This window comes from Brachyistius frenatus, unplaced genomic scaffold, assembly GCF_029030835.1.
Source record: "Brachyistius frenatus isolate BFR_SWC_R1_liver_20210118 unplaced genomic scaffold, ASM2903083v1 Contig_33, whole genome shotgun sequence".
Lineage (NCBI taxonomy): Eukaryota > Metazoa > Chordata > Actinopteri > Embiotocidae > Brachyistius > Brachyistius frenatus.
Genome location: NW_027210632.1, coordinates 2,225,953 through 2,253,725, shown reverse-complemented (window position 1 = coordinate 2,253,725; position 27,773 = coordinate 2,225,953). Strand labels below are relative to the sequence as shown.

The 27,773-nt window shown below is 41.0% G+C and overlaps 1 protein-coding gene across 3 annotated transcripts in view; it reads left to right on the top strand.

The window, feature by feature from the left end:
* Positions 1 to 27,773, top strand: part of chchd3a (coiled-coil-helix-coiled-coil-helix domain containing 3a) — a 68,893-nt gene that overhangs the window by 32,999 nt on the left and 8,121 nt on the right. For 2 of the 3 annotated variants that reach the window (XM_069700341.1, XM_069700339.1), the window contains 2 exons: positions 6,815 to 6,898; positions 16,340 to 16,410. In XM_069700341.1, the coding sequence (XP_069556442.1) occupies positions 6,815 to 6,898; positions 16,340 to 16,410 (155 nt within the window). Of the gene's footprint in view, positions 1 to 4,226; positions 4,242 to 6,814; positions 6,899 to 16,339; positions 16,411 to 27,773 lie in introns of all 3 variants that reach the window. The other variant, XM_069700340.1, reaches the window with a different exon arrangement.

The window sequence follows — 27,773 nt, the reverse complement described above, 5'->3', positions numbered from 1 at the left end:
GATTTGATTTGTGCTGTATCGATCATGGCATCACGCAAGATTATTTTCATCTAGCATGATTTATTAGCATGTAGCGGACATACAGTGAAACAGAGTCACTTTATTATATTATAATATAGAAGTCTCCATTATTGAGGTATGAAATGAAAAATGGAATTTGTACACAACTGCTAATAGCCATAATCAATTTTTTTTCTTCCTTCTAAAGCAATGAGAATTTGTATTTTTCTTGATGAAATAGTATTTATGCTTTTGGCAACTAGCATTGTGAACCTGTTTTAAATTGAATTATGCCATAAATCATTTTATAAAATATTATTACAATATATAGTGCTTTACTTTTTCATAGCTCTAGACCACGGGAAAATATTCATTCATACACTTCTTGGGGCTATGAAAATCATGAGTACATTTTCCAAAATACAAAATACACTGGACGTGCCAGTCAAAGTTTTACTTTAGCAGCATCATTGCTATGAAGCCCTTCAGGTCATTGCCCAATATAAAAGTTAGTTCCATAAAGTTTTGTTATTGTGAAGTTAAATAAATTCTTATAATGAAATGGATAAAAAAAAATGGAATCACTGGTGCTTTTATTCTGAAGCACCTTGCTCCTCTCGGGTCGATTTGCTGATGTAGTTTTTTTTCTTCCAGTCAACAGATGGTTGGACAAAAACAGTTAGCTGTTCGCAGAAAGTGAAACTGTTACCAGTCAGTGCACTGTTAAACACGAGAATTCATTCTCTGAGTGGAAAATCTGAAAGTTTTGACCTTTTGTTTAAACAAACGAACAGCTATTCGCTTGCTCCTGAGCTGTTAGCTGCAAGCTTTTTTGCATTTGCTGCTATGGAAAATATAAATTAAATATCTAATCGGGAGTGAGTGTATTGATATAAACATTGTAAATATATAGTTGTGATACTGAAGTGATTTAGATATATTTGTCCACCCCAAAAGGATACTAGAAAGTTTTATCCTTTCAGGCCTCTCAAAGCTGATAAAAGAAACAATTTAAAAATGACATCATTTAAATTACTTACATCTCACTTGCTAACATCACCGGTTAAAACTGCAGTCTTTATTTCGTTGTGTTTTGTGTCTCCATGGTGCCTCAAGAGTTGACAGTTTTTGAATATGATATCCTTATAAATGTCTTTATGATAACAGAGACCTGTATATTGTCACACACATCTCTATATATACACTATAAATATCCGCCCCTATGCTGTTGCCCTAAGCCTGCTGAATGCTGCAGATAAGAGTTATTTTTATTTCAGTCCCTTGAAATGCTTTAAAAGAAAAAAAAAAAAACTCATGGCAGAGGACACTTTAAATGAAAAAGCAGGTGTGAAAGAAAATGGAGTGTTTGGGAGCAATGCAATGAGAGAACAGGCGGTGAGTGGGTGGGAGGGGGGTGGGGAGGGGAGGGGCTGACGCAGCAAAATCCACCTGTTCTCATCCTTCTTCCATCCTCCTCTCTTCTGCTCCACCCCCTCTTCTCCTCCTCCTCCTCCTCCTCCTCTTTTCCACCTCTGTGCCCAGCTCAAACTGCGGCAGTCAGCTAATTAAAAAACATGGTTGTCCTTAATTATTCAGCGGCTGGCTAATTGATATTCACAGAGGCGATCACCTCGCCTAAACGATTCGTTTAATCTGACCACCACGGTCTCACTTTCAACCGCCTGTCACCCTCAGCCATTGTGCTACTGTACTTAATAAGAGACCGGGGCAGATGGATGCAGGAAGAGTGATGTGAAAGTTTGCTGTTGATGCTCATGTGTTTTCCTGGGCTACAAATAAGAGTGTGTGGACTGAGGTGTGGGGGGTATTGTTCATATTTTTACTGGTATATATATGCGTATTTTTTTTTTCTGCGTCAAGGGTTGCTGTACAGGATAATTAGACAGAGTAAGGCTGAATTAGAATGGCCAAAAAGTTTTGCTCCAAACTTGAATTTTGCTGCTGGAAACTTGTTAAAGCTTCCTTCCTCATTTTGTATTTACTCCACTATCTTTTTACTGTGTCCCCTTCTCTTTAACTTCTTTCTAAATGCATAAAGACACACTTGACCCAGTGTCCCATCAAACAGCCAGTTCTCCATTCTTGACACCTCCGTTGATGAATCATCACCTTTTATTATCCTCGTTCTCTTTGTCTCTTAGCTCTGTTCTTTCCACTCTCAAGTTCGCTTCCATTTTTTAAATTTTTTTTGGCTCATTCTGCCTCTCCCCCCCCCCCCCCCCAAAAAAAAAAAAAAAAAAAGTGCCTAAGCCCTCCTACTCAATCTGCAACCGCCTCTTCATTAGAGGGACAAAAGGTGTGTGGGCAGTGGTGAAATCTGTCCTATTGTGTGGCCTTTAGTATGATTAGATTATCTTTAAAGTCTGCTGAATGGGATTAATCAGTCAGAAGTAAACGTGTGTGTGTGTTCAATTTCCATGCGAGCAGGTTGGCCCTCCTCTTTGACCCCGCACACACACACACACACACACACACACACACACACACACACACACACACACACACACACACACACACACACACACACACACACACACACACACACACACACACACACACACACACACACACACACATAAAAGTGAATAAAAAAAGAAAATCCCTGTGCACACATTTCTGTCACAACCTCTCCTCTTTTAATGACCCCTTTAGTCTCGCCTTCAGCACACATTTATCTCTCCACCCTCTCGCTGTGGGTACAGCTGCTCAGGCTGGTGTGAGCGTGTGCACGTGTGCGCACGCGATGATTTGTGTGTAACAGATCCGTGTCTGAGCCATTGTTTGTGTCTCGGCGTCTGCGTGCATGTTTTGTCTTTACCCTGCAAAGCTGAAGTCTTTAGTCACCACCTACCAGCGTAACATCGAGTTTGGACACACTTGTGACGGTACACAACCCCCCGCCAATCCTCTCCGCTGTGTTTCCCCTCCGTCCCGTCATCCCCTGTCTCTTCGGCCTAAATTGAGCTGTTGGTGGGAGACAGTTTTTTGGCACCCCCACCAATGTAATCCAGTCTCTCGAAAACTTTGCCAATCCATCCTCGAGGCCATGATTGCAGTCACGGAATCGATACCATATTTAGAGGTCATAACAGTCCTACCTCTCGTCTCCGTTAAAGGGTGTACTTCAGAGTACATTCACCCAGAACTATCATTCAGGTTTAAGTTCAACTTGATTCCATCTTGAAGTGCTGACAGCTTTTGTGTAACACCGGCCGCACGCTGGCACTTCAGTCTCGTAAGGGGCCACAATGGAGACAGTTGTCTGGCCACAGCAATAAGACCGGCTAATGTTAGGCTGCGCTGAGGACAGCAGCAGCAACTTAGTCGTGGTGTTGCTTAGCTGAGTGTTGTTGGGAATGTGATAAAGTGATGCTGTGGTTTTTTTATTTATTTATTTATTTATTTTTTATATCTGGTCTCAGAGATGACATAAACAGTGTGTATATGCAGGTGTTTGCCTGCGTGGAAAGCTTTGCATTCCCCCCCGCCTCCCTCACCCCACGAACACACACACACACACACACACACACACACACACACACACACTCGCACTCACACACACACTTATCTCATGCGAGGACAGCTCCTCTCTGAGACTCCTCACGGCTCCTCATCACAATGCATAGAGCATTCAGCTTTGCCTGCAGTGTGTTGAGTAGCCAAACACAAATGGTTATCAGTGTAGTAGAGATGGGAAGGGGAAAAGTGTGTTTTTTTTTTTCCTCCTCCATATGTTGTATTTTCTTCACACTTGTCCCTTCAACTTCCTGTAGTGTGTAAAGGAAAGGCTCCAAGGCTGTTTTCCATTTAGGACACTCGTCTGTGTGCGTTTTTGAATGTATGCAACCATGCACGTGTGCATTTGGTTTATGGATACATATCGTGTGTGTGTGTGTGTGTGTGTGTGTGTGTGTGTGTGTGTGTGTGTGTGTGTGTGTGTGTGTGTGTGTGTGTGTGTGTGTGTGTGTGTGTGTGTGTGCGTGTGTGTGTGTGTGTGTTTGCTCGTGAGAAAGGAGATTGAGAGGAAGAAGTGGGAGTATTGAAGCAGAACAGTGTGGTGGCCGGTCACCCTGTGCCTCTGAATACTAAACCATCCCAAATGTCACTTTGAAGATGTTCAGGGATGAATCAGAGACCTTTTTTTTTTTTATACTCATTGTCTTTTTCTCTCTCTTGTTTCTTTTTTCAATGCTTCTCTTATTCAGGCGATTGGACTCGAGGTAAGTCTGGGGGTCTTTACTTTCTCCTAGACACAACTCACTAGAGTAAAAAAAAAAAAAAAAAATTCTTTCACCTTCTTTGACATGTTACATTTTTCTCTCCACCAGGCTTTTTAGATGCTCCAGTTTGAAGATCTACTTATACAGCTCTCTTGTTTCAAATACTTTGTAAAATTATAGATAAGCTGAGGATTTCAGCCTGTGTCTGAAGACTTACTAACAGAACGGAACTGTCAACCAAAATGCTCTGGGTTGGGCCTTCAAATTTCCTTTTTGTTTTGGGAAGCATAAATCTGTGTCTTGTTTTCATCTCTATTCATAGTTATATAGTGTTTATTCAATCTTTAAAAATGTAGTACACATTTTATTTTTTGCTTGAAACAACTCCCAGTTCAACAAATCTATAAATCCCAAATCATCACTGTTATCATGCACAGCTATCAATACACCGACAGGTTTTGACAAAATAATGATGATAGGTAATTCCACAACTAAAAACAGGTAGTCCAAATAGCTGTGCTGACCTTTTTATTATTATTCATAAAAATATAATCCATAATACCATTTAGATTTGAGTTTCTGACCCTCAATTTCAATATGATGGTATTTTTCTTTTTTCTCTAGGAGCTGATATATCAGGTCTTATCTGTCCTGTAAATCACATAACAGAGTCAGCCATATGTTTAGTGAAGGTCACAGTAGAGGGGAGAACAGAGGAGATAGGTAGGCTGGATAAATATACTGTATATGCCAGACCACGATGCTTGTTCACACTGAGAACTGATGGTATCTCCGTCGCCTGATAGTAGTTTGGCTGAAGACTGAACACAAGAGGACAAAGAAACATCTAGAGTATCCGCCAAGCCATGATCAGTCTGACGCACGTGGACACGCAGGCACACTCTCTACTCATTAAACAAAATGTGCACATAGTACCATACTTGCAGAGATCCTCTATCTCTACCTCTACCTGGGGTGTATGTACAGTGAATTCAGAATTAGTTTCCACCTTTTCGCTTTTTGCAGTTCATGGTGTTGTAAATCTAATCTTAAATGGAGGACATTTTTTCCCTTTGGTCAACAATCAGCAGCCCATAATAACAAAGGGAAAGCACACTTTTTTCCAATTTTACGACAATTCAAAAACTGAAATCTCTTGCTTACAAAAACATTCAGATCATTGATTCAGGACTTTGTAGAAGCCTCTTTTGCAGCTCTTAAAGATTTTGTCCTTCTTGGGTAATTCTCGACAACCTTCAGCTGAATTTGGACAATGCATTTTATTTTTCCTGGCAGATCCTGACAGATTGTATGGGACATGTCTGTGAACTGCCATTTAAAGCTCTCTCCACAAATGTTAAAAGGGGTGTACATTTGGACGTTGGCCTTATCATGATGCTGTCACCACCGTGCTTCACCATTGAGGTGATGATGAGCAGTCCCTGGTGTTTGCCATCAATTTTTGTCTCATCAGACCACAAAATCTTCTTCTTTTTTTTTTTTTTTTTTTTTTACCATACTCAGAGTCCATTAAATACCATTTGTCAAAATGAAGTCTAAATAGGATTCCACACTGTGTACCGTTTGCTTTTGTCTTGCCACCCTACCTCAGAGGCCTGATTGATGTGGTGCAGCAGAAATAGTTGTCCTTCTGGCAGGTTGTTCCATCTCTGTAGAGGACTTCTGACGCTCTGTCAGAGTGACGAGTGGGACCTCCCCGACTGAAGCCCTTCTTGCTCTGTTACTCACGACGGCCAACTGAGGGCAGAGTCATAGTGGTTCCAGACTTTTAACTATTGAGGGCACTGTGCTCCTGAGAACTGTCAAAGCTTTAAAAAACAAATGTTTCTACCTTTTGCCTTGATCTGTGCCTTGCCACAACCAAAATCACAGAAGTCTACAGAGAGTTTTGTTGCACCTCATGGTTTGTTTTTTTGGCCTGACATGTAGTGTGAGTATACGATGAAGTGAGACTCTTCAAACTATATCCAGTCAATTTAGTTTATCACAGGGAAACTCTCATCTCAACAATAATGAAAGCAAACGGGGTTTTCTTAATTAGTTATTAAATGTATATTGATGATACAATGGCGGTTTTATCCATTTAAAATTCTATTTGCAACACAAACTGCGCAGAAAGTGAAAGACAAGTGGCTCCTGGTTTCTTTCTGAAACCACTGATCATGCTTGTTGGCGCGATGCACACTCAGTCTGGTGTATACTCTGAACCAATAATCTGAGGTCATGTCTTGTATTATAAAAGTGTCTCCTCCTTATACACATATGTCTGACACCTCATTATGGTTCCCTGTGATATGTAGGTTTTCTTGTGTGTTTGTGTGTTATTGTGATTACTTTGTTGAAATTGGCAATGCTCCACTGAGGGCATAAGTAATGTTTTTTCTTCTCTTCTGTGTGTGCATGTGTGTTTGCTGCGTGTGTGTGTGTGTGTGTGTGTGTGTGTGTGTGTGTGTGTGTGTGTGTGTGTGTGTGTGTGTGTGTGTGTGTGTGTGTGTGTGTGTGTGTGTGTGTGTGTGTGTGTGTGTGTGTATGTTTTTATGTTGTGTGTTTAGGCCAAGCAGCTGGAGGCCAGGGAAGCAGATCTAAAGAGGCAGGATGCTTTCTACAGAGAGCAGGTGGCCCGGCTGGAGAACAGGGTAAGGGACAGTTTGCAGCATACAGTATAAAGTGGTTAATATAAATGCATAAGCAAATTAGCCTCTGCTAGTCATGGCATAAATATAATGATAAAACCTGATTGATCTCACAATTAGGGTTTATTTTTATATTGCCACTTTTAATGAGTGTGGCTTTTCTAACCTTTCTCTGAGCTTTATTTTCAGCCAAAGTTGGGGAAACAAACTTTTTTCTAAAACCGCTTTTTCTCTTTCTGTGAAAGTGAAAAATTATTTCTATATGATCGGGTGGTGATTTTTATTTTGGAGATGCAGTTGCAAGAATATTTTGAAAAGCCAGAAAACAATCCTAAACATAGATGGGGCCTGACTGTACATACCATATCTAGTGCTGTACAAACCATACATGTGTATTTAACCTAAGCCTTATGGAAATCATGTCACTGCATACTGGTGTAAGCTAACTTGCCTCTTTAGACTTTTTGATTATATGGTAATCAAACAAAACACTCAAAAAATAAACAGCTCCACATAACTACGTGAATATTATAAAAATCATAAATAAAATAACAAAACCAAACAAGCTCACAATTAAAGAGAATATTTTATTTCACAACATCAAGTTGAAACTAAACGCCACATTACACAGGCACCGAGCGAGATGACATCACCGCTGTTTTCAAAAACATAAAGTGCTAGTTTTTCCTTCTGGAAATATTTTTATAACATACCTGTATTGAATAATGCTGTCACTGACACGTAGAACTACACACACAAACACGCACATACCGGTCACACAAGCGAGGATGCGTGTTCATGCACAGCCATCAGACACAGTGGGCTCGAGCATGACTGGGCTCAGTCAAAGCACAGTCGCATTTATTCTTTCTCTTCATCCCACTGCCCCACTGTTTTTGTTATCATCCTTCAACTTAAACTCTGCATGTGTTCACCAGTGAGGTGTGTATTGCTGTCCTTCGCTCTCTCTCGTTCTCTGCCTCCCCGTAATTGTCCCGTTGCCACTTTTTTGGCTCTCTGGCGCTCTTTTTGTCTTTGAATTTCACTGTCTGCCTGAAGCATAAAGGGTTAAAACGCATTCATCCCTGTGTGTGTCCTCATGTCCCTGAAAATGACACTACCCTGATGTTCCTTGTCAAACCAGTGTCCTATGGATAGGGACAAGGGTCAGCCGCCGCGCTTGGCACACTTCAAGGGGCAGCTCCATGCTGGTCCCAGTGAGAGACGGCCACGAGGCAGGTAACCAGGGTCAAACGCCATGTTAAAATGTGCTAAAAGTGATGCCCTCATGCGGATCTCAAATCATAAGTGTATCTCAGGAAGGATATAATTCTATTTCATGTGTTTTAAACGACACCTTCATGCTGGGAAGGCGTTTTCTCCCTTTGGAGGGTGCAAAAAGTCAAATGCCCCCATAGTGGACGCCAAATAGAAATTGTACACTGTTGTGAAAACATTGTGAAGGAAGGAAGAGACACTCACATATTCCTATTCTGAGTCCCAAATGAAAACGGATTGTAAAATAATTTTGTCTTTATCTAAATAGCTCAAATGTGATTTCTTAGTTAAAATTAAGGTATATTATTTCATGAATGCTTAACAGTATATGTGAGCACACCGTTATTATGAAGAGCCCTCGAAACACAGCATACTTTGCATTTTTGCATTTCTTTCTTTTTGCCCTTTGTAGATACCGTTTTTTTTTTTTCATGAAATAAAAAACAGATTCAGCCATGCAATAGCCTCACAAAGGCTAAATAACAATAATAATGCGCTGTTTCAAAATCAAAAGAAAAAGCGCCACTTGGCAGCTCAACTGCCGACTTCTCTTCAGCATTGAAAGGTTCATCTGACATGTCAGATCCAGCATTGTTACATGTTTCTCGGCTGTTTTTTGAGTCTTGCAGCCATTTTAAAAGACGAAAGGGTTCGAATCTATTCTCGTCAAGCCAACATTAGTGTTATACTGTGTCGCACATGACATCACCCTACGTGACTAAGCGCGGAAAAAAAGTATTTCTAAAATAGCGAAATAATATACAATGAATTTTTGACATCACGGTAATATGATGTGTCTATTTGACAGCTTTTGTCTGAAATTTAAAAAAAAAGAATAACTTGGGAATGCAAATTGCAGTTAGAGTGCAAATGTTAGGTTTTTCAGCAATGCTCTTGCCTCCAACCAGGTGGAGCCTCGCACGCTACATTTTGGGAGTCACTGTTCTACAATATTGGCCAATAGAGGTTACAAATGTTTCGGGTTTTTTTTTTTTTCATATTGACCCATCAGGGAATGTGTAAATTAATGTTTGGATCAGCTGTGGAGAAAACAATAAGACTGACGGCAAAGACCACAGGAAGTTGAAATTCCACAGATCCAGTCACACAGACAAGCTTCTCTCTTTTCATCAGCTCCTATTGCGTTACTACATCACTGGGCACTGTAGCTCTACTGTATCATATAGTATGGGAGCACATATGTGTTTGGATGGGAGAAGTGATGAGTCCAAACTAACACAGGCATTATTGACTCCAGGCACTGGCCATCCATCAGCCATGCTGGCCTCTGGTCAATATTCCTTAGATCAAAGTGTCAACAAATCACCTTCACAGCTCAGAGAGAAACACAAGCTTGAAAGAGGACCGAGAGGGATGGACAGACAATAAGGAACGAGATACCGTGTTAAAACTCAAAGGGAAAAAAAATGAGGAAGTAGAGATTCAACTTAAGAAAAGACAAGAAAGAAAAAGAAGCTGGACAGCTGGAGACAAAGTGGAAGTCAGAGATTCTGTCTGAGTAGATATCTCAAGAAATTATGATAAAGTGACATTTGTGAGTGAGTGATAGAGAACAAGAAAAAGATGAAAAAGGGAGAGACGGAAGAGCGGTAAAGAGTTTAAATGTCACTGAATGATAAAGAACAAGAGTAAAGAAAAGGTTGAAAGACTATTCCAAGCCATCAGTGAAAAGGAAAAAGTGGGAAGAGTGAGACACGGGTCGCCAAAAATGAACAATGTTGACATTGATTCATTTATTGATTTATGCACAGGAACTAAATAATAGATTCAATTCCAAACCACAAAAATTTGCACAGAAACCCCATGATTTCAATTTGCAAGTGATTTGATCAGGATTTATGGGCTGTGGAGAAAACGCACAACAGAAGTAGCAGCCATGTGTGCATGTTGTGTGACGGTGTGTGATCCTGTGCTCCTGAGTGTAACTGAGGATCAATGGTGGGCATATCGCATGTTTTCTTACTGTGCAACACGCGGCTTGGGACTCCATAGGGGTTGTCGTTTGTTTGGGCTGTGTTAATAACGCTCCTTTCTCTTGCTCTGGCCACAGCGCCCCATTTGGCGCGCAGTCCAGCCGCTCTTCATTTCCTGCGCTCTTCACCTAACACAAGCCAGAATTACTTTTGGCATGTGCGCGTTGCTGTGTGTTGACAGTAATTCCTGCTCGCTTATCGGTGTCCACTCCAGATGAAGGAGCTCAATATGTATACACAGTACAGAGAACAAATTTAAAGTAAGATATAAAGATTCGATTAACAAAAGAAAAGCAATCTTGAACATTTACGGTAATTTACAAACAAGTAAGTATTAAAGACAAACCTATATGGACTTGTGCTAAGATATCACATAGCACAAGTCCAACTAACACGGTATTTATATCCATGTCAAATTGTTAGTCAACTGTATGTTGTTGTTTTGGTTGGGTCGTTTCTGTGCAAAAAAGAAAAGGCAAATTCAGGATCAATATTATGTACCTGTATCTGTATGGACAGACTATATCATCTGTGCTCTAATATGCATCGCACTTCAAATATAAAAATGTGTCTTAATTCCAGGTATGTGAGAAATTGCTGCTTTTGTGGTTGAATTGTAGACTGTTGGTGGGACAAAATAAGACATTTGAAAACGTCACCTTGGGACATAGGAGATTGTCATTTTCCCCCCTGTTTTCTAATACAGACTGAACAAATCACCAATCACTAGTGAAATCATTAACAAATGAAGTGATGGTGAAAATTGTTAAATGCCTCTTCATTCTGTTGATAATACAGTATTACGCAATGTAAGTATTACCTTAAGATATGTTGAGCAAGATGATTTGTGTTTGCAGGGGTAGTACACAGGACTAATTTTAAGATATCACATAGCACAAGTCCATGTAGGTTTGTTTAGACCCTCAAATACAATCTACGGGAGTTTTCCCAATATTAGGCAAAGCACATTTAAACACAACAAAGGTTGACCAGAGTACTCCTGGTTCGGTTTAGGCAAAATAATGGTTTGGGTTGTGCCATAAAGTTACTATTTCCTCTGTCGTCATGGCAACAGTAAATGCGGTTTTAAAAACAAATACAAAAGTCTTCTGAACTGTGTCACTTCTCCAGAACACCCAATTATTTATACAACCACTAGAGGGCGCTTAATTTTAAAACGTTACTGCGGGTCGTAATAAGCTGCTCGCTCAAAAGATCTATGAGGTGTTTTGTTTTTCTTGGACACTGTAAGTAAACTTATATAACTTCAAAGAAGAAAAAAAAATATGGCATAGTCAGTCACATATCATACAGTAGTTGACCAGTTGCGAGTCATGATGCTGGTTTGGTGGGTAGCTGTAGTTCTACTATCTGCAAACACTGTAGCTATCAAAGCCCAATGACTTCTGGCTGCAGAACCAGAAAGCAGCAAATTTGATTCCACTTAGAGCAAACTGCTGGCTAAATGTTATCTCCCATCACATTTAGTGTCATCTCTCCAGCTGCTCTGGGTTCCTCCCTCACCTCAGGATTCTCCCAGCATCTTTCACCCCGACCAACAGAGGCAGAGGAACCGAGAGAGAGAGAGAGAGAGAGAGAGAGAGCGAATATAAGTCTGATATATATTACACGTCTGTTCCAATCCAACATGGCCATTCATCAGGGGGGCTTCCAGTGACAGGCCATCACCCGGCTCCCAGACAGCTCAGCCGGCTGCCTCCGCTGCTGCTGCTCATTTTGGGCCACAGCTACCAAATAGCCCCTGAAAACAATATCTATATATTTATTACATTTTCACTCAATACCTGCCTCGCTGTAAAACAATCTCATATTTAACAATCAACTTGCCGATGTTTTTTTTTTCTTTTTTCTTCCTATAGCATGTCTTGTTGCAGCCCTCCTTCCGTCCCTCCCTCCCTCCCTCCCACCACGTCTCTATATCTCTTTTTCACCTTTTTTATTTTTTGAGTGGTGTTTTTCTTTCTTCCCCCCCTCCCCCCCCTCTCCGTGCCTCAATTTCATTTTTTTTTTAGAGGATTTTTCTTTCTTTTTTTTTTTTTTTCCTCTATCTTTCTTTTCGCCTTGTATATCGATGAAATTGGATTTTTCTGCTCTCCCACAGAGGACAATCACAGCAGCAATTGCCATCTCATAGCAAAGTTCCACAGCACTGTGAAAGGAAGAAATACAAGAGGAAGAGCATTAAAAAAACAGTAATGGCTTCTATCTCTCTATCTCTGTCTCTGCCTCTGACTTGCTGGCTTTATCGCTCCCTCTGCCAGTCATTCCCTCCTCTTTCTCTTCCTCAATCTCACGAACACTGGAACTAAAAGTATTTTTGCTTGTTGTTTGCTAGCCATAGAAATAGTAAAATATAAAAACCCCGTATAGTTTCCTGTACGGCAGTAAAGCTGTTATACATTTTGGGAGTTCCTTCTTCCCCTCACTACGAAGCGCTCGGTGTGGCTCGGTTGTAAAAGCGGAGACTGGGTAATCCGGAGTGAAGACATGACAGTGTGCTGCAGTGTTAAATCATTGTGTCTGACACTGTTTGCTGTTTTAGCCGCATGATGGGATTCACAGGGATTTAAGGGGAAGTCTTTTCAAGGAATGGTGATTTCACAACAACAGGGTGGCACATTCATTTATGTCAAAAAAAAAAAGAGGAAAAATCCTGCAGCTTTAACTTTCAAATAATTAATGCGGGGATACAAGTTTTGAATTAAGAGCTTATAGGGTGCAGTTTTGTTACATCTAAGTCACAGAGGTGTTGATTTAAGTTGTTTCTCTGCCGATGCTGTGGGTGGACTGGATTATACTGAAAGATGTTTTATAATTTTCTGTTCTTGTATGAAAACAAAAATAAGGCTGGACACATTTTTGTGCTGAAAGTGGCTAGCTTGGCTTTGCGGAAAACCTTTTATATATATATATATATATATATATAATTAGCATTTACTGGTTTGCACTTGAAATTTCTTTGATAAATTTAAGGATTAGTTTGACCTTTTGGGATACTGCAAAGCTTATTTCCGATTTTTGGTTGGCTCTGATGTGAAAAGATAGATGATGCTCAATCTTGTCTCTGCATGTGCACCACCATTAGGTTGTGCTCTAAAATTAACTTTGTATGGCATTGTTCTGCCGGAGCACGTGGTCAGAGGAGGTGATGCGTAGATTTGGTTTGCTTTGGCTGAAAATAGATCCTTTTAGGAGTTTTTCCTAAAGATGGACAGTTCTGGTTTTCTTATCTGTGCATCCTCACCCTCGGATGTTGTCTCACCCCTTAAAGCAAAACTTGAAATGCTTAGTCAATTCATTGTACAAACAATAAGCAAAAAAAAAAAAAAAAAAAAAACAGTTTACCAGCTTTCTTGGTCTCCTTATGAGCACGCAGCAGAAGTCTCATTTTCTCTAGCTCTGCAGAAGCGTGATGCTGGCCATGGCGGGGCTTCTCTGCATGTCGGCCCTCCTGCTCAGCGGCAGATAAGAAAAAGAAGCCATCAGTACAGGGAGTTATTTGTTTTATTCATTAAAAATTGGAAGCTTTTTGTCTAAATTGGCCGTTGTTGGGGTGCCGCTTCTATCTTCTCCATATCGCTGCAGTGCATTAGCAGTAATGACTTAATTTGTCTTTGACACCCCCCACCAGCATTTTATTTTGTTCCAGATGAGCTAAAAACCTAGCGCAAAGCAAATAGAGTAAATGGGGTGAAAATAAACAGAGGTGGAAGAAACTTGGTTCCACGTGAGGGTAGTACACTACCAGATTCTTGTAACTACACAATCCTGTTCATCTTGTCGCAAAGAATTGCTAAAAAGCAGAAAGCGATCACAAAAACGTTATTTGTGTGAATACAGCAAGGTTGTGTTTTGCAGCTCCAAAAATGTTCATCAAGGGAGGAATGTTTTCAGCCAAACTGAGCAAGGTCTCTCTTCCGTGGGCTAATAAAAGGTCAGGACTGCTCTCTAAATCAGTTGGGACAACAGCAGGACACCACAATTTGAGGCCACTCGGTAATCACACAAATTGCCCTCCTGTCTCCCTGCTGCTGAGGGAGGAGTTTTGTTTTTTTCTTTTAGTATTTTCTTTAGTGCATTCCAGCTTATATATAGTAAACAGGGTACATGTAGATGCTTTAAGCAGTGTTTCCACACATCGTGAACCCATGCCGTGTGTGTAGGTGTGTGAAAGCATGTGCATTGTGCGTGCCTGTGTGTACGTGTATTGTAAGTGGCCCTGCAATCATTGACACACATGGCCTTTTGTCCTCTCAGGTGGATTAGTGTGCTGATTGGTGCCAGCTTTACCATTTAGGCAGGTATTATTACCTTAGACTTAGTATTCTAGACAGAGACCCAAATCTAGCTCTGTCTGTCTCTCTTCTTCTTCCAGTGGCTCAATCTTAGCACCCAGGAGAAGTCTTATTCTTGCCTCTTTAGCAGCCCCAAAAAAACTCTTTTTAGTCCTTTTTATCTGTGAATAAGCTTCTGTTTTAAATCCTCCTCCTGAGCGCTTGACAGTTCCTTTGTCTCAACTGAAACCCACTTGTTTCAAGGCCAAGAGGGCACCAATACAGCACGAGCTTACAAGTTAACTCTCACAATTTGGGCATACTCTTTTACTCTGTTTTACATATAAACTATTGTCTGCCTGAGGGACAACCGGAGTGGGTTGGTAAAGTATTCAGGCCTATTATTATTTCTCCACATTTTGTTGTTTTATTCATGTCATGCATCTTTTTTGTCTTCAATCTGCATTATGACAAAATCAAAGCAATTCTTATACACAATTTGAAATTTCACTTACACCCTTCTTCAGATTCACACTTGAGCATGTGCGTACCTTGGACACACTGCATATTGATGTTAACATGTCAGAAAAAAACATAATTTTTTACAAATTATGTCTAAATGTGAAAAAGTGAAGTACTCTGACCCTTTGCAGCTCATCGGTTTTAGTGTCTGTCCAAATGAAGAAGGCACAAATTGGTATCAGATCTTTTGTCAACGTTGTCATGTCCCATCCTCTTTTAGCTCTACAACACATGACTATTGATCGTTTCAGCAGCGCAGTTCATTCCTATTGATCTTTTCTGAACTATGATGAATGTCTTCCCTGCTAAGAGGTTCAGTTTGAGCAGATTGCACCAAGAAGCTTGAATTTATCACATTTATACTGCAACTGTAATTTATGCAAGATGAAACAAGTGTTTGGTATCTAGTCAGTGTAGCGTCAATGTATTAACTGTTTTTTTTGTTGCTGTTTCTTTGCAAAACTTTGTAGCATAGATAAGATTGATCGATAAGACAATGTTTTTTTTCTTAAATTATTATATTGCCAACCCTGTAAATGTCTGCCAACGATTGTGTGGATTGTGTATCTAAACATGAACCCAACACGTGATGGCACAAAACCTTAAATTGGTCTATTGTAAAAGAAAGTTTTGTGAATTTAGTTTTTCTAGTCAGTCATAATGCAAGTATTACTATATTTATTTAACATGGATTCCTCCACAGAACGACATTCATATTGGTAGGAATTACCCTCCATAAAAACCTCATTCAACTCTCAATCAAGCTATCCATCACACTTTACAACCTCTCACAAATTTGAGTATAAATGTCCATAACAGCCACTGCGGGCTGACAAGACAGATCTACCTGGGGTTATAGAAATGGTCTGGGAGTCGGGTTATATTGCTGTGTTTGAAGGAGGTCATTTAGGTGGAGTTGTCCTGCTACGGGCTCATTTGCTATGGGTCACTGGTGGATTATGACCGCTGGACTGTACATTGTTGACTATCGACCTGGTGGCCTTACAGAATTGCTGTCTGTTATTACAGCAGTCTTTTGTGAGCGCAACCACAGGTACACGCAAATACCCAAAATGCTCACACACACATACACAGAGGTAAAATTACACATTGTGCACAACCGTAGAAGAAAAATCATAATATTAGCTTCTATGCTGTGGGCAGGAAACCCAACTGTGACCTGTTCTGGTTATATCTGTCTTCATTAGATTTGAATGAAGTTTGTGAGATGAGGCAGAGCAAAGAAGCGCCGCTCTGCTGAAATAGCTTCCTTTGTCTAAATAGTTTCAACCTGATTTTCTTTTTTATACAAGAACTTAAAAATCACATTTTCCTGTCTCTCTCTCTCTCTGCAGAGTGCTCAGTTCTACAAGGTCACCACCGAGAACTACCACAAAGCTGCAGACCAAGTGAATGCCAAATACAAGTAAGTTTACACACTGTCAGTCCAAGTCCTTTAACTTGGAAAAATAGAGTTTAAACAGCTATAATTGTGCTTAATTCTGGGCACCCTTCTACGTCAAAGTTTCCTGTGGTAACACTCAACAACCACGAGTTCCTCTAAGCTACTAACTGGGGAAATAAAAGTAGAGCTAACTGATGTCTGCAAAATAGGAGAAGGCTATAAAAGGAAATCGGAGCACCTCCAGCTTGCAATTTCCACTGTCTGAAAGGTCATTAAGAAATGGATGTTAAGGGAAACTGTGGATGTCAAGTTAAGATCTGAAAGACAGAGACAACTTTCTCCTTTGTTGTTGATTTCACAAACAGAGTCTACATGCAAGAGTCAGGAAAGCTCATCAGAGAAGTCAATGTCCGAAGTATGCAAAGCAACACCCGGATAAACCAGAAACATTTTTGAAGTGCTGGACAGATGAAGTTAAAATTGAGGTCTTTGGCCGCAACCACCAAAGGCTTGTTTGGAACGGAAAGGGAGTTACATTTGATCAAAAGAACGCAAAACCTTTTGCACACACAAAAAGTAAAAACAAAACCAGCAGTGCATTACCATTTGAGGAAAAGGCTCTTTTATTGTCTGTTTGCTGCAGGGATTGTATTTACTTTAACTTCATAAATCAACAAAATATGGAATTGGCCTTAAAGTGTCCACAACTGTAAATCACATGCCAACAGTTTGTCCATTTTTCTTCTTATTTTTTTAATGAATTTTTCACCAAAAAGCTTCTTTTTTTTTTTTTTTTCCCTGTGTAGGGTTGGTATTTATTCCATGATCTTGGTATACTCAGTATTTCCCATACCCTAAAAATAATCAAATAAGGTGCTCTGATTTTTGGACACACACTTGTGGGGACTCGTAGAGACTTCTCTGTGTGCTTTAACTGATAGCCTGTATGTGAGGCATTTAGGAAACATCTGTAAATTGTAATTTCAGAAAAATAAACCTGGGTTACACTCTCCCCCTCGAAATTGCATGAGCCTCTGCATGCATATCGGTCAAGCGCGACGCCACCACTAGTAAATTCTCGTCCTCTGGGACACATTACGTGTTTTATGTAAAACGATGCATTCACTGAAGATTAGAAGTCCATGTGGACCAGTGAATACACTATTAAATGACAGCCACATTCTAACCAACATCTTTCAATCACAATCGCATTAGCCCGGCTCATTAGCTGATGTTGATGATGCGGCTCACTGATAATCCTGATCGCATTCTGCTGACTTGTGCTCCTTTTTAATAGTTCAGTGTTAGAGGAGTATTATTTATTCTGTATTTTTATCTTTCAAACCAAACCTAAATCAAACTGTATCAACAAATATTTTGTAGCAGTTGTATAACGTGGACATTTTCTGCATCAAGACACAAGATTACTCCGCAGTCCTGCAAAAAAAAAAATTCAGAAAATATGCATTAGCTTTCAAACATTTTCAGCTCTTTTGCCCTGGAAAAATACCAACAATCTACAAAGTTTTGTTGTTAAGATATTCTCTTAAATCCGGATTACATTACAATGAGTGCCTACATTTGGGCATGTGTATTCTTTACTCCCAACCCTAACGCTAGATACAGGTCACTGCCACACCTTGCAATAAATAAGATCATTGAGGAGTCGATATAGCTGTCATGACTGTAGCACATATCCAACACGCATATGTAACATAAGATGATGCGCAATCCCTTCCCGTCCGCGTTCCATCTGTCTTCTTAATACGAGGCCATTAGGCTCCATAGTAATGTAAGGAAAGTGGATGAGGAGCCTGCAGGAGGCGGGGCAAGAATGGGCCCTGGCTCTGAGCTCACCTCTTGGGAGGCCGGACTGATTGTGTTAGCTTGTCATTAGCCAGCGCTAACACCAGGATCATTGTCTCCCTCAGAAATGCCGGAAACTGATTAGCTCAGCCCGCGGGGGGTTTAGGGCTAGACCCGTGGAAGCCGGAGCTGAGACTTCCCAAATCACATTAAAGAAAAAAGAAAAAGAAGATACACTGGGATAACATTAGTGCAAAACGACAGTGCTAACTGCAAGCAAACGTCGGGCTAATGTGCGGGTAGTCATGTGAACACGGGTCTTTGTACGGAAAGCCGCGATTGGTGGATTTGATTATAGGAGGTGCATTAGCAGGGCTGTGACTGGATTACAAAAGCGGAAAGACAAAAGAGGAGTGTGCGTGTGTGTGTGTCTGTGTGTGTGTGCGCTAATGAAATGGCGGGAAGGTCTGGTGTTACAAGACAAGAGCAGGGATGCACTGAGGGGATCAGAGCAGAGGGTTAATTGAATTTAACAGGGAGTGTTTGGCCCATCCTCGTTTATGTGTGCAAGTTCATGCATGATGTTTGTATGCCCTTCTATGATGAGCGGCTTTTGTGAGCGCAATGTGTGTGTCTTCCCTCATAGCTGTGTCTCTTATGACAGAGACCTGACAGAGATAAGATACTATCTGTGCCCTCTGTTCAGTAATAAGAGGATTTTTTTTTTTTTTTTTTTTTTTTGTCTCGCAAAGGCTTTTGATTTCCTCAGAGCTGGAAATGTCCCCTTGAGATAAAAAAAAAAAAAAAAAAAGCCGGCGCCTTATCCATACTAGATAGAATTAACATTTGGTACGTTAATGTGAGAATGTTATAAAGTGTGGGAGATGACATCTCTCTTAGATTGTCTTCATTTCTCCACTTTAGCTCATGTCAGTGGTGCTGTAAAGACAGCGCGAGGGCTGATATTAGGCTGCAGTTTATTATAATAGAGGAGATATGGGACCAGATGTCTGTCAAGGGTTGAAACATCTCACTGTATGACTTTGGAGGATTTAATTAGGACTTGTGGTCGGGTTGAGTTTACTGACATTGGGATCGGGAGAAGATGGTTTAATCAGGTTGCAACAGCGGATTTGGGAGGAGCGCCCGTGCCACGGATATGTGTAGCACTTGCTCTTATGTAGGTTCTTTTGGTCGATGCTCTGTAATAAGTCAGCAAGGGAAATAATTACTTTGGTTTGACACAGGATTGGGAATACAAGTGATTGGTTCATGACCCGGTATTCTTAGCAGCAAAAAAAACAACAACCTTGAGATGAAAATCGTACTCCCGTGTCTCTGTTTTGAAGGCGTTTCTGTACCGACAGTAATAGCCTTTGCCGTTCTTGTTAGGGAATTTCATAGTGGATTGCGATGCACGGGCGTTAACCATGTAATTTACAAATAGGTGGTACAAACAGGCTTCAGCAGGTAACTGGAGTACATATGTTCCATTCATTGCAGTGGTACACTGTGGTCATTTTCCTCGGCGATGTTGAAAGAAATAAATGAAAGTGTGAGAGGTAGGCACTCAGGGGAGGGAGGGGTGTGTGCAGTGTGAGCTTGTGTATATGAGCAGTTGTTTGTGCACCGTACAGCTGTTCCCTGCCGTCCTCCTGCGGTATTCCCGCCAGACTTTTCGGAGAATGATGGAGCTCTCCCAACCGGAACGCCACTGCATCACTGTGACCTCATTACATCCACACACACACACACACACACACACACACACACACACACACACACACACTCACAGAAAATGCACACACACATCTTTATATGGAACGATACGTACATATCTGCATTCTCTCCGACTTTCTCACAGTTATAATTTTGGACATGAAGGCGGAGTAATATAATTGCTGCATCACTCCACATGAACAATATTGTCTGAAGTAGAAACAAATACTGCAGGATAGGCCGCTCGTCTGTGTGACATCATATATATATCATAAACAACATCCTCTCAAAGACCTAGACAAAAGATATTTGGTGTACATTTATCCTACATACGTACACAACACGTACCAGATAATGTAATCACGCCGTATAAGACACACACTCACGTACACGGAGGATCAGAGCTTTTATTCACGTTCCCTCATGACACGGACTGTAGCGCGCCCAGTTGGCTGCAGAAAGGAGACTATCTCTCTGCTTCTGATTTATATGCCGCCACGTTCACCACTAGTTGTTTATCCAAGTCTGATGCATTATCACACTGTCTGGCTGTGAATGCGTGACCTTTACTGTGCCACATGTATGTAAGAGGGCGTGTGTGTGTGTGTGTGTGTCACATACTCGCATGTGCATGTGTATGATGTCTGCGTTGTGGTGTGTGAGTGTGTGCGCACTGGCTGCAGTGACCCAATGGGGCTTCAGTTTGAAATGTAAGATGACAGTCGTGGAGGAAAGTGATCGATGTGTGATTATGCGAAAAAAGATGGAATGAAAGAACGGTGTCGTGGTCTTAAGCCTCCTGTCAGCGCTAACCTTTGGCGGGGCTTTGAACTTCTTTGTTGGAGCTGGTCACTCCTGTGTTTGCCCAGGGAATTAAGATGGGCCGTCACATATCGGTGAAAAGGTGGGTCTGACAAGGCTGTGCAATACGAAAGAATTGAAACTATCATTTTTAATCTGTGAAGCCTCTAAAACTTGGACTTGTCTAAGTTTTCTGTCTTCACGGTGACATTAGTCAAAGATCAGAAAAGGCTACGTATTTACACGCTGTGGTGTTCATGACTAAGTGTGCAGGTATGTGTCTCAGCCAAGCAGTTTTTCTCCCATACAGTCTGCCAGAGAATAAAATCTCATTTTATTCTGTCACTTCACTGTCACTCTTTTCCTCCCTGAGGCTACACACTCACTCCCTTTGTCTGTTGTTTATTTTTTTTATTATTTTTTTTTTAGCTCTTTTGAATAAATCTTTTTTTAATTTAATCCAGTTGACAATAACAGCAGCTGCAGTCCTCGCTTTGTCTTTCCACACACACACACAAACACAAACACGCAAAGGTGGAGTGAGGAGGAGTGGAGCAAAACTTGTTGAATGTAAATGGCCTGTTGTTTTTCCTCTAAACCGTGCTGCCTCGGTCAAGAGAGCACACCTGACAGTCTGTCTTCTTCATCCTGTTATGTGGGAGAAATCGGAGCCCACTCACTCTCACCCCTCCTTTTAACCATAAGCATTCAGCAGTAAACAGCCATCATTTTGACTTCTATTTACTTAAATTCATAAATTGCTGCATATCACTAGCAAAGTATTTAGTTACTGCATCTAAAAAAGTTTCTTGCCACATTTTTATACACATCAGTCAAATTAATTGTGATATTTTAAAGTTGATGGGGAGGTTTTTGCCTTCAGTCAAACTCGCATTTGACAAACCCTTTCCTTAGTTTTGCCCAAACTGTTTCTTCTTGTCACACAGGTTGTGGTCACAAAATTGTGAAGTTCTGTGCAACCTAACGCAATGCAATCCAATCCAATAGTCCTGCAACAAAGCATTGCAGGACTATTGCATTGTGCCTTTGGTTTATCTCACTTACGAGGATATATACGCTGGAGAAAATCCAGCAGGTTTCCTGCAAAATCCACCCTGTTTCTTCCAAATGTGAATAAGCTGTTGAGGCAGATAGAGCCTCTTCATTTTCTTGGCAGTGCTCCTGTTTGTTTAAGAGAATAATACGGATGTCCCAAAATTAATGAAGTAATGATTTATTGATTTTTAATTGTGCCGAGCAGCAGATTTTAATCACTAAAAATGACAGGAAGTAATTTAGCTGACAGATAATTGCCATGCGCTTCACTTGTAGTCGTTAGAGATGTTTTTTTTCCTGTGAACTAGTTGGCGAGGTGGGACACACTTAGGCAGCATTTTGACCCCTTCTGTCAGGTGAGGGTGAACCACTGTTCCGTAGCTATAGCAACTCTGGCGCAGAGACAGGATGGTGGTCAGCCGAGGAGACAGAAGTCAATAACTGCTTTAAAAGCTCTTCTTTTTGGTCTTAAGAGATTTTCTGTGCCGGCTGTAAAAAGCACATGAAATTTAAGAGACCAGCGTGGGCGCGGACACACAACGCACATACACACATGTCTCTGACAAATATGGACGTCCTTTTCATTATATGTGTTTGTAAAATGTCCGGCATTTCTTCTGCTTGAGGCCAGAAACCAGTGTCCTTGTGAGAGTGTGTAAAGAAGGTCAGAGAGGACACACACTCCCTCCTTTTCCCTCTTTGTTTTCCTCAGTGCTTACTTAATGTAGAAACAGCGTTTTCTGCCATCATTTAAATCTCTTTCACTCACTCCCTCTTCGTTATTGTCTGCTTCTGCCTCCCTTTTGCTCTCCAATATTTGCCAATCTTTTATCCCTGTCACTCTTCTTGAATCTGTCTCTATCTTGTGTCCTTTCCTCTCTGTCTCTCTTCTTTTTTTTCCCCCCCTCTCATTCAGTCTCTCATCCATGCTGATGGATTTCACTGCAGGAGGTCACTCAGGTCTGCTTTTAAAAAGCAGCGTGAGCGAAATGTGTGTCATTTTTCTCCTTAACTGGATCATTTGTATTTATTTACTCGCTTTATTACTGACGCCTGCCTTAACTAGAGAGAACATGAGGGCTTTTTAAGGGGGAACCGGCTCCCACCCTTTAACCCTATTAACCCCTGAGTGGATCCAAATCATGATAAATAGACAATGTGGTGATTGGAAACTCAATCTGGAGGCAGGCGAGATTGATCCATACTGTCGATGGAGCTGCAGCATGTGTCGCTTGTGTTTTGTGTCTGTGGTATTTGGACAAAAGACATCATTTCTGCCAACATGTAGAACCTGACTTCATCAGGTTCGTCTTGTTTTTGGTCAAGTGCTTTTTAAAGATAACAAAATTGTAACATTATTAGTCGTCATGTTAAAATAGAACAAGTGTGAGAGTTGTTTTTATATACAGAAAAGTCCTGTGAAATGATAAAGCAGCAACTACCCAGGATCAACTGCAACATCTTAGTTGTATTCTTTTGTTATCAGAAGTCCAAGCTGAATGCATTCTGCCATGATGTCTAAAGTAGTGTAGAGTACAGAAGCTTCAGAACCATAATCTTAATTAAAAAAATAAATAAATAAATAAATAAAATTAGCATGTTATGCCTTTATTAGATAACAGCAGTAGGAAGGTGACAGGAAATGAAAGAGAAACACCGATTAAAGGTTCCTGCGACACTTGAACTGAGGCTTTTTTTGGTTCATGGTTGGGATCTTATAAGGCTGCAACGAGCCGACCTTTTCAGTCACAATACTGATACCTGGGCTTAGTGCAGAGTACTGATCCGATACAAGTGTTCAATTAAATAGCTGTAAGCCTCCCTGTGTGGAAAAGACTTTTTATTTGATGTCTGAGGCCACATCTGGCTTAACTAAGATGTTTCTTTGTAAAACAAAATGTAAATGCAGCAACAAACTGGTCAGGAATTAAAATTCCAGTAAAAGAACTGCAAACAATGAGAGAAAAATGTTAACATTAAATCATAATTAAGTCACAAACTAGTGCAAGCCAACTTGAAAAATTAAATCACTATTCATACAAATTGTATAAACAATTAACTTTGTAAAAGCAAAACATTGATTATAAACAGGAATCAAAATTCTTTGTAAACATTTATTGCTCTCGAAACAGCTTGACAGCTTCTTCCTTCGTCTGGGTCTATCAGTGCACTGCTGATGCATGATGTATTACACCCACGTAGATGTAAACATAGAGTTGAATTGAATAGGTTGGCTTGATGCCTTTTAGCGGAGGACAGTTTAATACTCTCCACTGCTATAGTGGACTTTGCATTTTTCTGTATCCCTGCCAGTTCCCCTGTGCTTTTTCCTTGTCTTTGTTCAGAGCTGTAATGTATGTGAAATTATGACAGATGAATGTACCTGTTTGCACACGTGTTCGGCTATTGAAGCGCGCTGTATCAGTAACAGAGATCTATGGATGTCATTTTAGTGCGCAGCTCTGTGATTTTGCAGCTGATGGTAATCGTGGTCATTATATGTTTGTTTGAAAAATGGACTGATACCTTTCCTAGTGGCCTAACACACGTTTATTGTATCAAAATCCAAAACATCGATCTCCATAACTCCTCCGGCTCGCAGTCGATGTGTTCTTTTAAAGAACGCAGCTTAAGCCGTAAGCCCCGTAGGAATATGTCCCCTCGATGGAAATGTGCTGACGTGTGCAGCGGGAGGCTTGAAAGAAGGGATTGTGTTAAATGATATAGGGACAGCCTGACAGAGAGGGTGTGAGAGCAGGTGATGTGTTCTGCTTTATTACATGTGAAGTGGAACACGTTCACTTTCTCATATCATTCCTGCCCCTCACCATCTTTTTTTGTAAGTAAGTACGTAGTAAGAAAAACTTCACAAAGGACCAAAAAAAACCAAAAAGCTTCAGGTGTTTCCTCTGCCTCTCCTACTTACTCTCTCCTCTTCATAGACGCCCCGTTTTGTCTTCGACACTGTCCATCTCTGTCTCAGTTTCTTAAATAAAGCATCTCTTCTCAGTGGATTGTCCTCACTGTCTGCTGTCGCCCTCCCAGTTTCTCTTCTCTTTGTGATTTATGACACACTGAGAGACTGTAATGTAGATATCTAAACCAACCTCGCTTTCATTCTCGCCTCTATCAGTGAATCAAGGCTTTAGAGACTTGGTGTGTGTGCGTGCGTGCGTGTGTGTGCGCGCGCGCGCGCGCGTGTGTGTTTATGTTGGGGGTTGGGTTGGACAAGGAGTCTTTATAGAGACCTTTACAGCTACTGATGGCACGAGTCGAGACCTCTATATGACTTTTTAGATTTACTGTCTCTGAGGTACAGGGGCGCAACACGCACCCTCACACACACACACACACACACACACACACACACACACACACACACACACACACACACACACACACACACACACACAGAGTGCAAATAATAACCAACTGTATCTGGTTGGATGTGTTTGTTTCTGTGTCTCCTACCACATGGAGTTTTATTAAATATCCAATGAAGCTCTGGGGATTGAGAGAGGGAATAAAGGAGGGTGAAATATGGAGTAGATGGTGAAGAAGGGGAGAATGAGAATCAAAACAGGAAGATGTGGGACATTTATTGGCAATGACTGGTTCTATAACCTGTAGAATAATCTTTTGATTTGTGCGCTTAGACATTTATGCCAAAGCTTTACAAGTTCTGTGGGAGCCTAAGTGTGGATAGTATGCATGATTAACTGACAAGCGAGTGTGTGTTTATCTATGTTGAGTGATGTTGGTGTGATGGCTTTTAGGGGGGAAAAGCAGACGGAAAGAGTAATCTTATGGGCTGTGGAAATGGAGTGGAAAAAAATAAAACATTCAGCCACTAAAAATGATGGTTTTTTTGACTTTTCTGTAATTGCTGCTTTTTTCTGTGAAATTTTGAAGAGCTTTTTCGATCCTCAAACCTCAGATTTTATTTAAATTAAACGGTCTGAGAAGGGAAAATCCTTCTGAATTTGCATGGCTTATTCATCTTGGACATGCACCCTGTGCTGACAGGTCATAAGTAGATATCCCTTCATTAAAAAGTGGAAGATCTTGGGACCCATCTGTAATACGACGAGGACTACGTCCTCTTAACTGACCCGGATACAATACAGCCTGTTAACCAAAACTAAAAGTATACAACACATAAATAAAACAAGGTTTTTCTTTGGGAATCTGATATAGTGCTCCTGTTTATGATTGCCTTGCTACTCAGGTTACATGGGAACTGAATGCCTCACAGTTTGATTGACTATATTTGATGATACCCTACTAATCTCTCAGTGGAGAATGTGGTCAAATCCACTATGTCCACTTTGCAACATTTTTAACTCCTTCAAACTCTCCCGCTATGAATTTTAACATGAAGAACCCATTTCTCACATTTTGTGCGGTATTTGATGTTGTCGTGTAGCGAGCCATTGTTGGTGCCAATTGTAATTAAATGCAAGCAGCGGCATCCCCCCCCCCTAGTTGCTCACAACTATGTACAATAATTTAAGTGTATTTCCAAAATAAGGCTGTGATTACCTTAGGCCAGTAACTGACTTGAAAACAAAAATATGTTTTTAAATGGCTTTTTAATGGGTAATGTTTCTATGTAAAAGGTGAAAAAGAGGTATGGTTGTTGGCATTTTCATCATATGACAGGTCTATTGTTTTTTTTCACCCGCTCACCCTGATGCATAACACTGTAGCAGTCATACTAAAGTAAATGACATGAGGGCTTTTAATGTAACACTGAGGAGGTTGTAGTCTTTCCTTACCGTCTGTGTGTGGCTAGCAGCAGCAACTTAATGTTAATCTTAATGATAGATGATCGAGGACGCAGCCTGCCGCCACAAAGTGTGTGTGTGTGTGTGTGTGTGTGTGTGTGTGTGTGTGTGTGTGTGTGTGTGTGTGTGTGTGTGTGTGTGTGTGTGTGTGTGTGTGTGTGTGTGTGTGTGTGTGTGTGACACCGTTATTGTCTCTATGATTAACTCGACCACTGTTTCAGCCCCTTCCCCTCAGACAGAACTACAGAGCATGCGAAAAATGGAAGTAGCACTGTTTAGTTCCTCATCAAGAAATCCTCTTCATTTCTAACCACCCTCATTTCCTCTGTCTTCCTTTCTGTCTCTCTGAGGCCATTACTGGTGATAAACACCACGGTTTGTATCAGCAGGATGCACCTGGCATTAAAGCGAACGCTTAAGAAAGTAATTAGTTGGTGTATGTGGCTCCTCTCGTCCCTGTAGATGCCCATAGGCGGTGTAATAAATGAGCGCCAGGATCCATAGGAATAGGGTGGCAGCGATTTCTGCTAGCACTGCTGTCATCGTTCAATACCCTGACTCAGAGCAATGGCCTTGACATGCCTCCCAGCACATGACTGAATTTCTCCCTGATGGATCCACAAATGCAGAACCTTCTCCACACCCGACAGCATAATGTTCCAGTCGGCATTGAAAGTGGTAAATATCTGGTATTATTCAGGTAGGGACCTACCCTGGAATCAACCACAATCTAAAGAAATTGGCCCGTTCTCATCCCCGGTGCGTCAAATCATGCTGTTCCATAAAAGCCGCTGGCATCAGAGCGAGACACACAAGTTTCCCTATGGCGTCTAAAACAAATGCACAAGGTAGCGTGTGTGTTTGTGCACGATGCGAGTCGAAGAAGCTCATGTAAGAAAGTTCAAAGACAGGTAAAGTCAGTGTAGAGAGGAGGATTGAATAAAGCCAGGACTTTGACCTGGGAAACAGGTCTTTGAATCCATGACGTAATGTACATCAAGTATTTGAACCCAAACCGTCAGCTCACCCCAACCACATGGTTTTTGGTGCCTAAACCGAAGGCACTCTGCTCGTCTATATGAGAAGAGAACAGTGTTGGCAATATTTGACGCCCCGGGAATGAGAATGGGTTTGAAATAATCTCCTTTACTTTATTGCAGACAGTTGCGTGAGAAGATCAATGCCACTCTCATGTCCAATTGTAAATAGTACAGC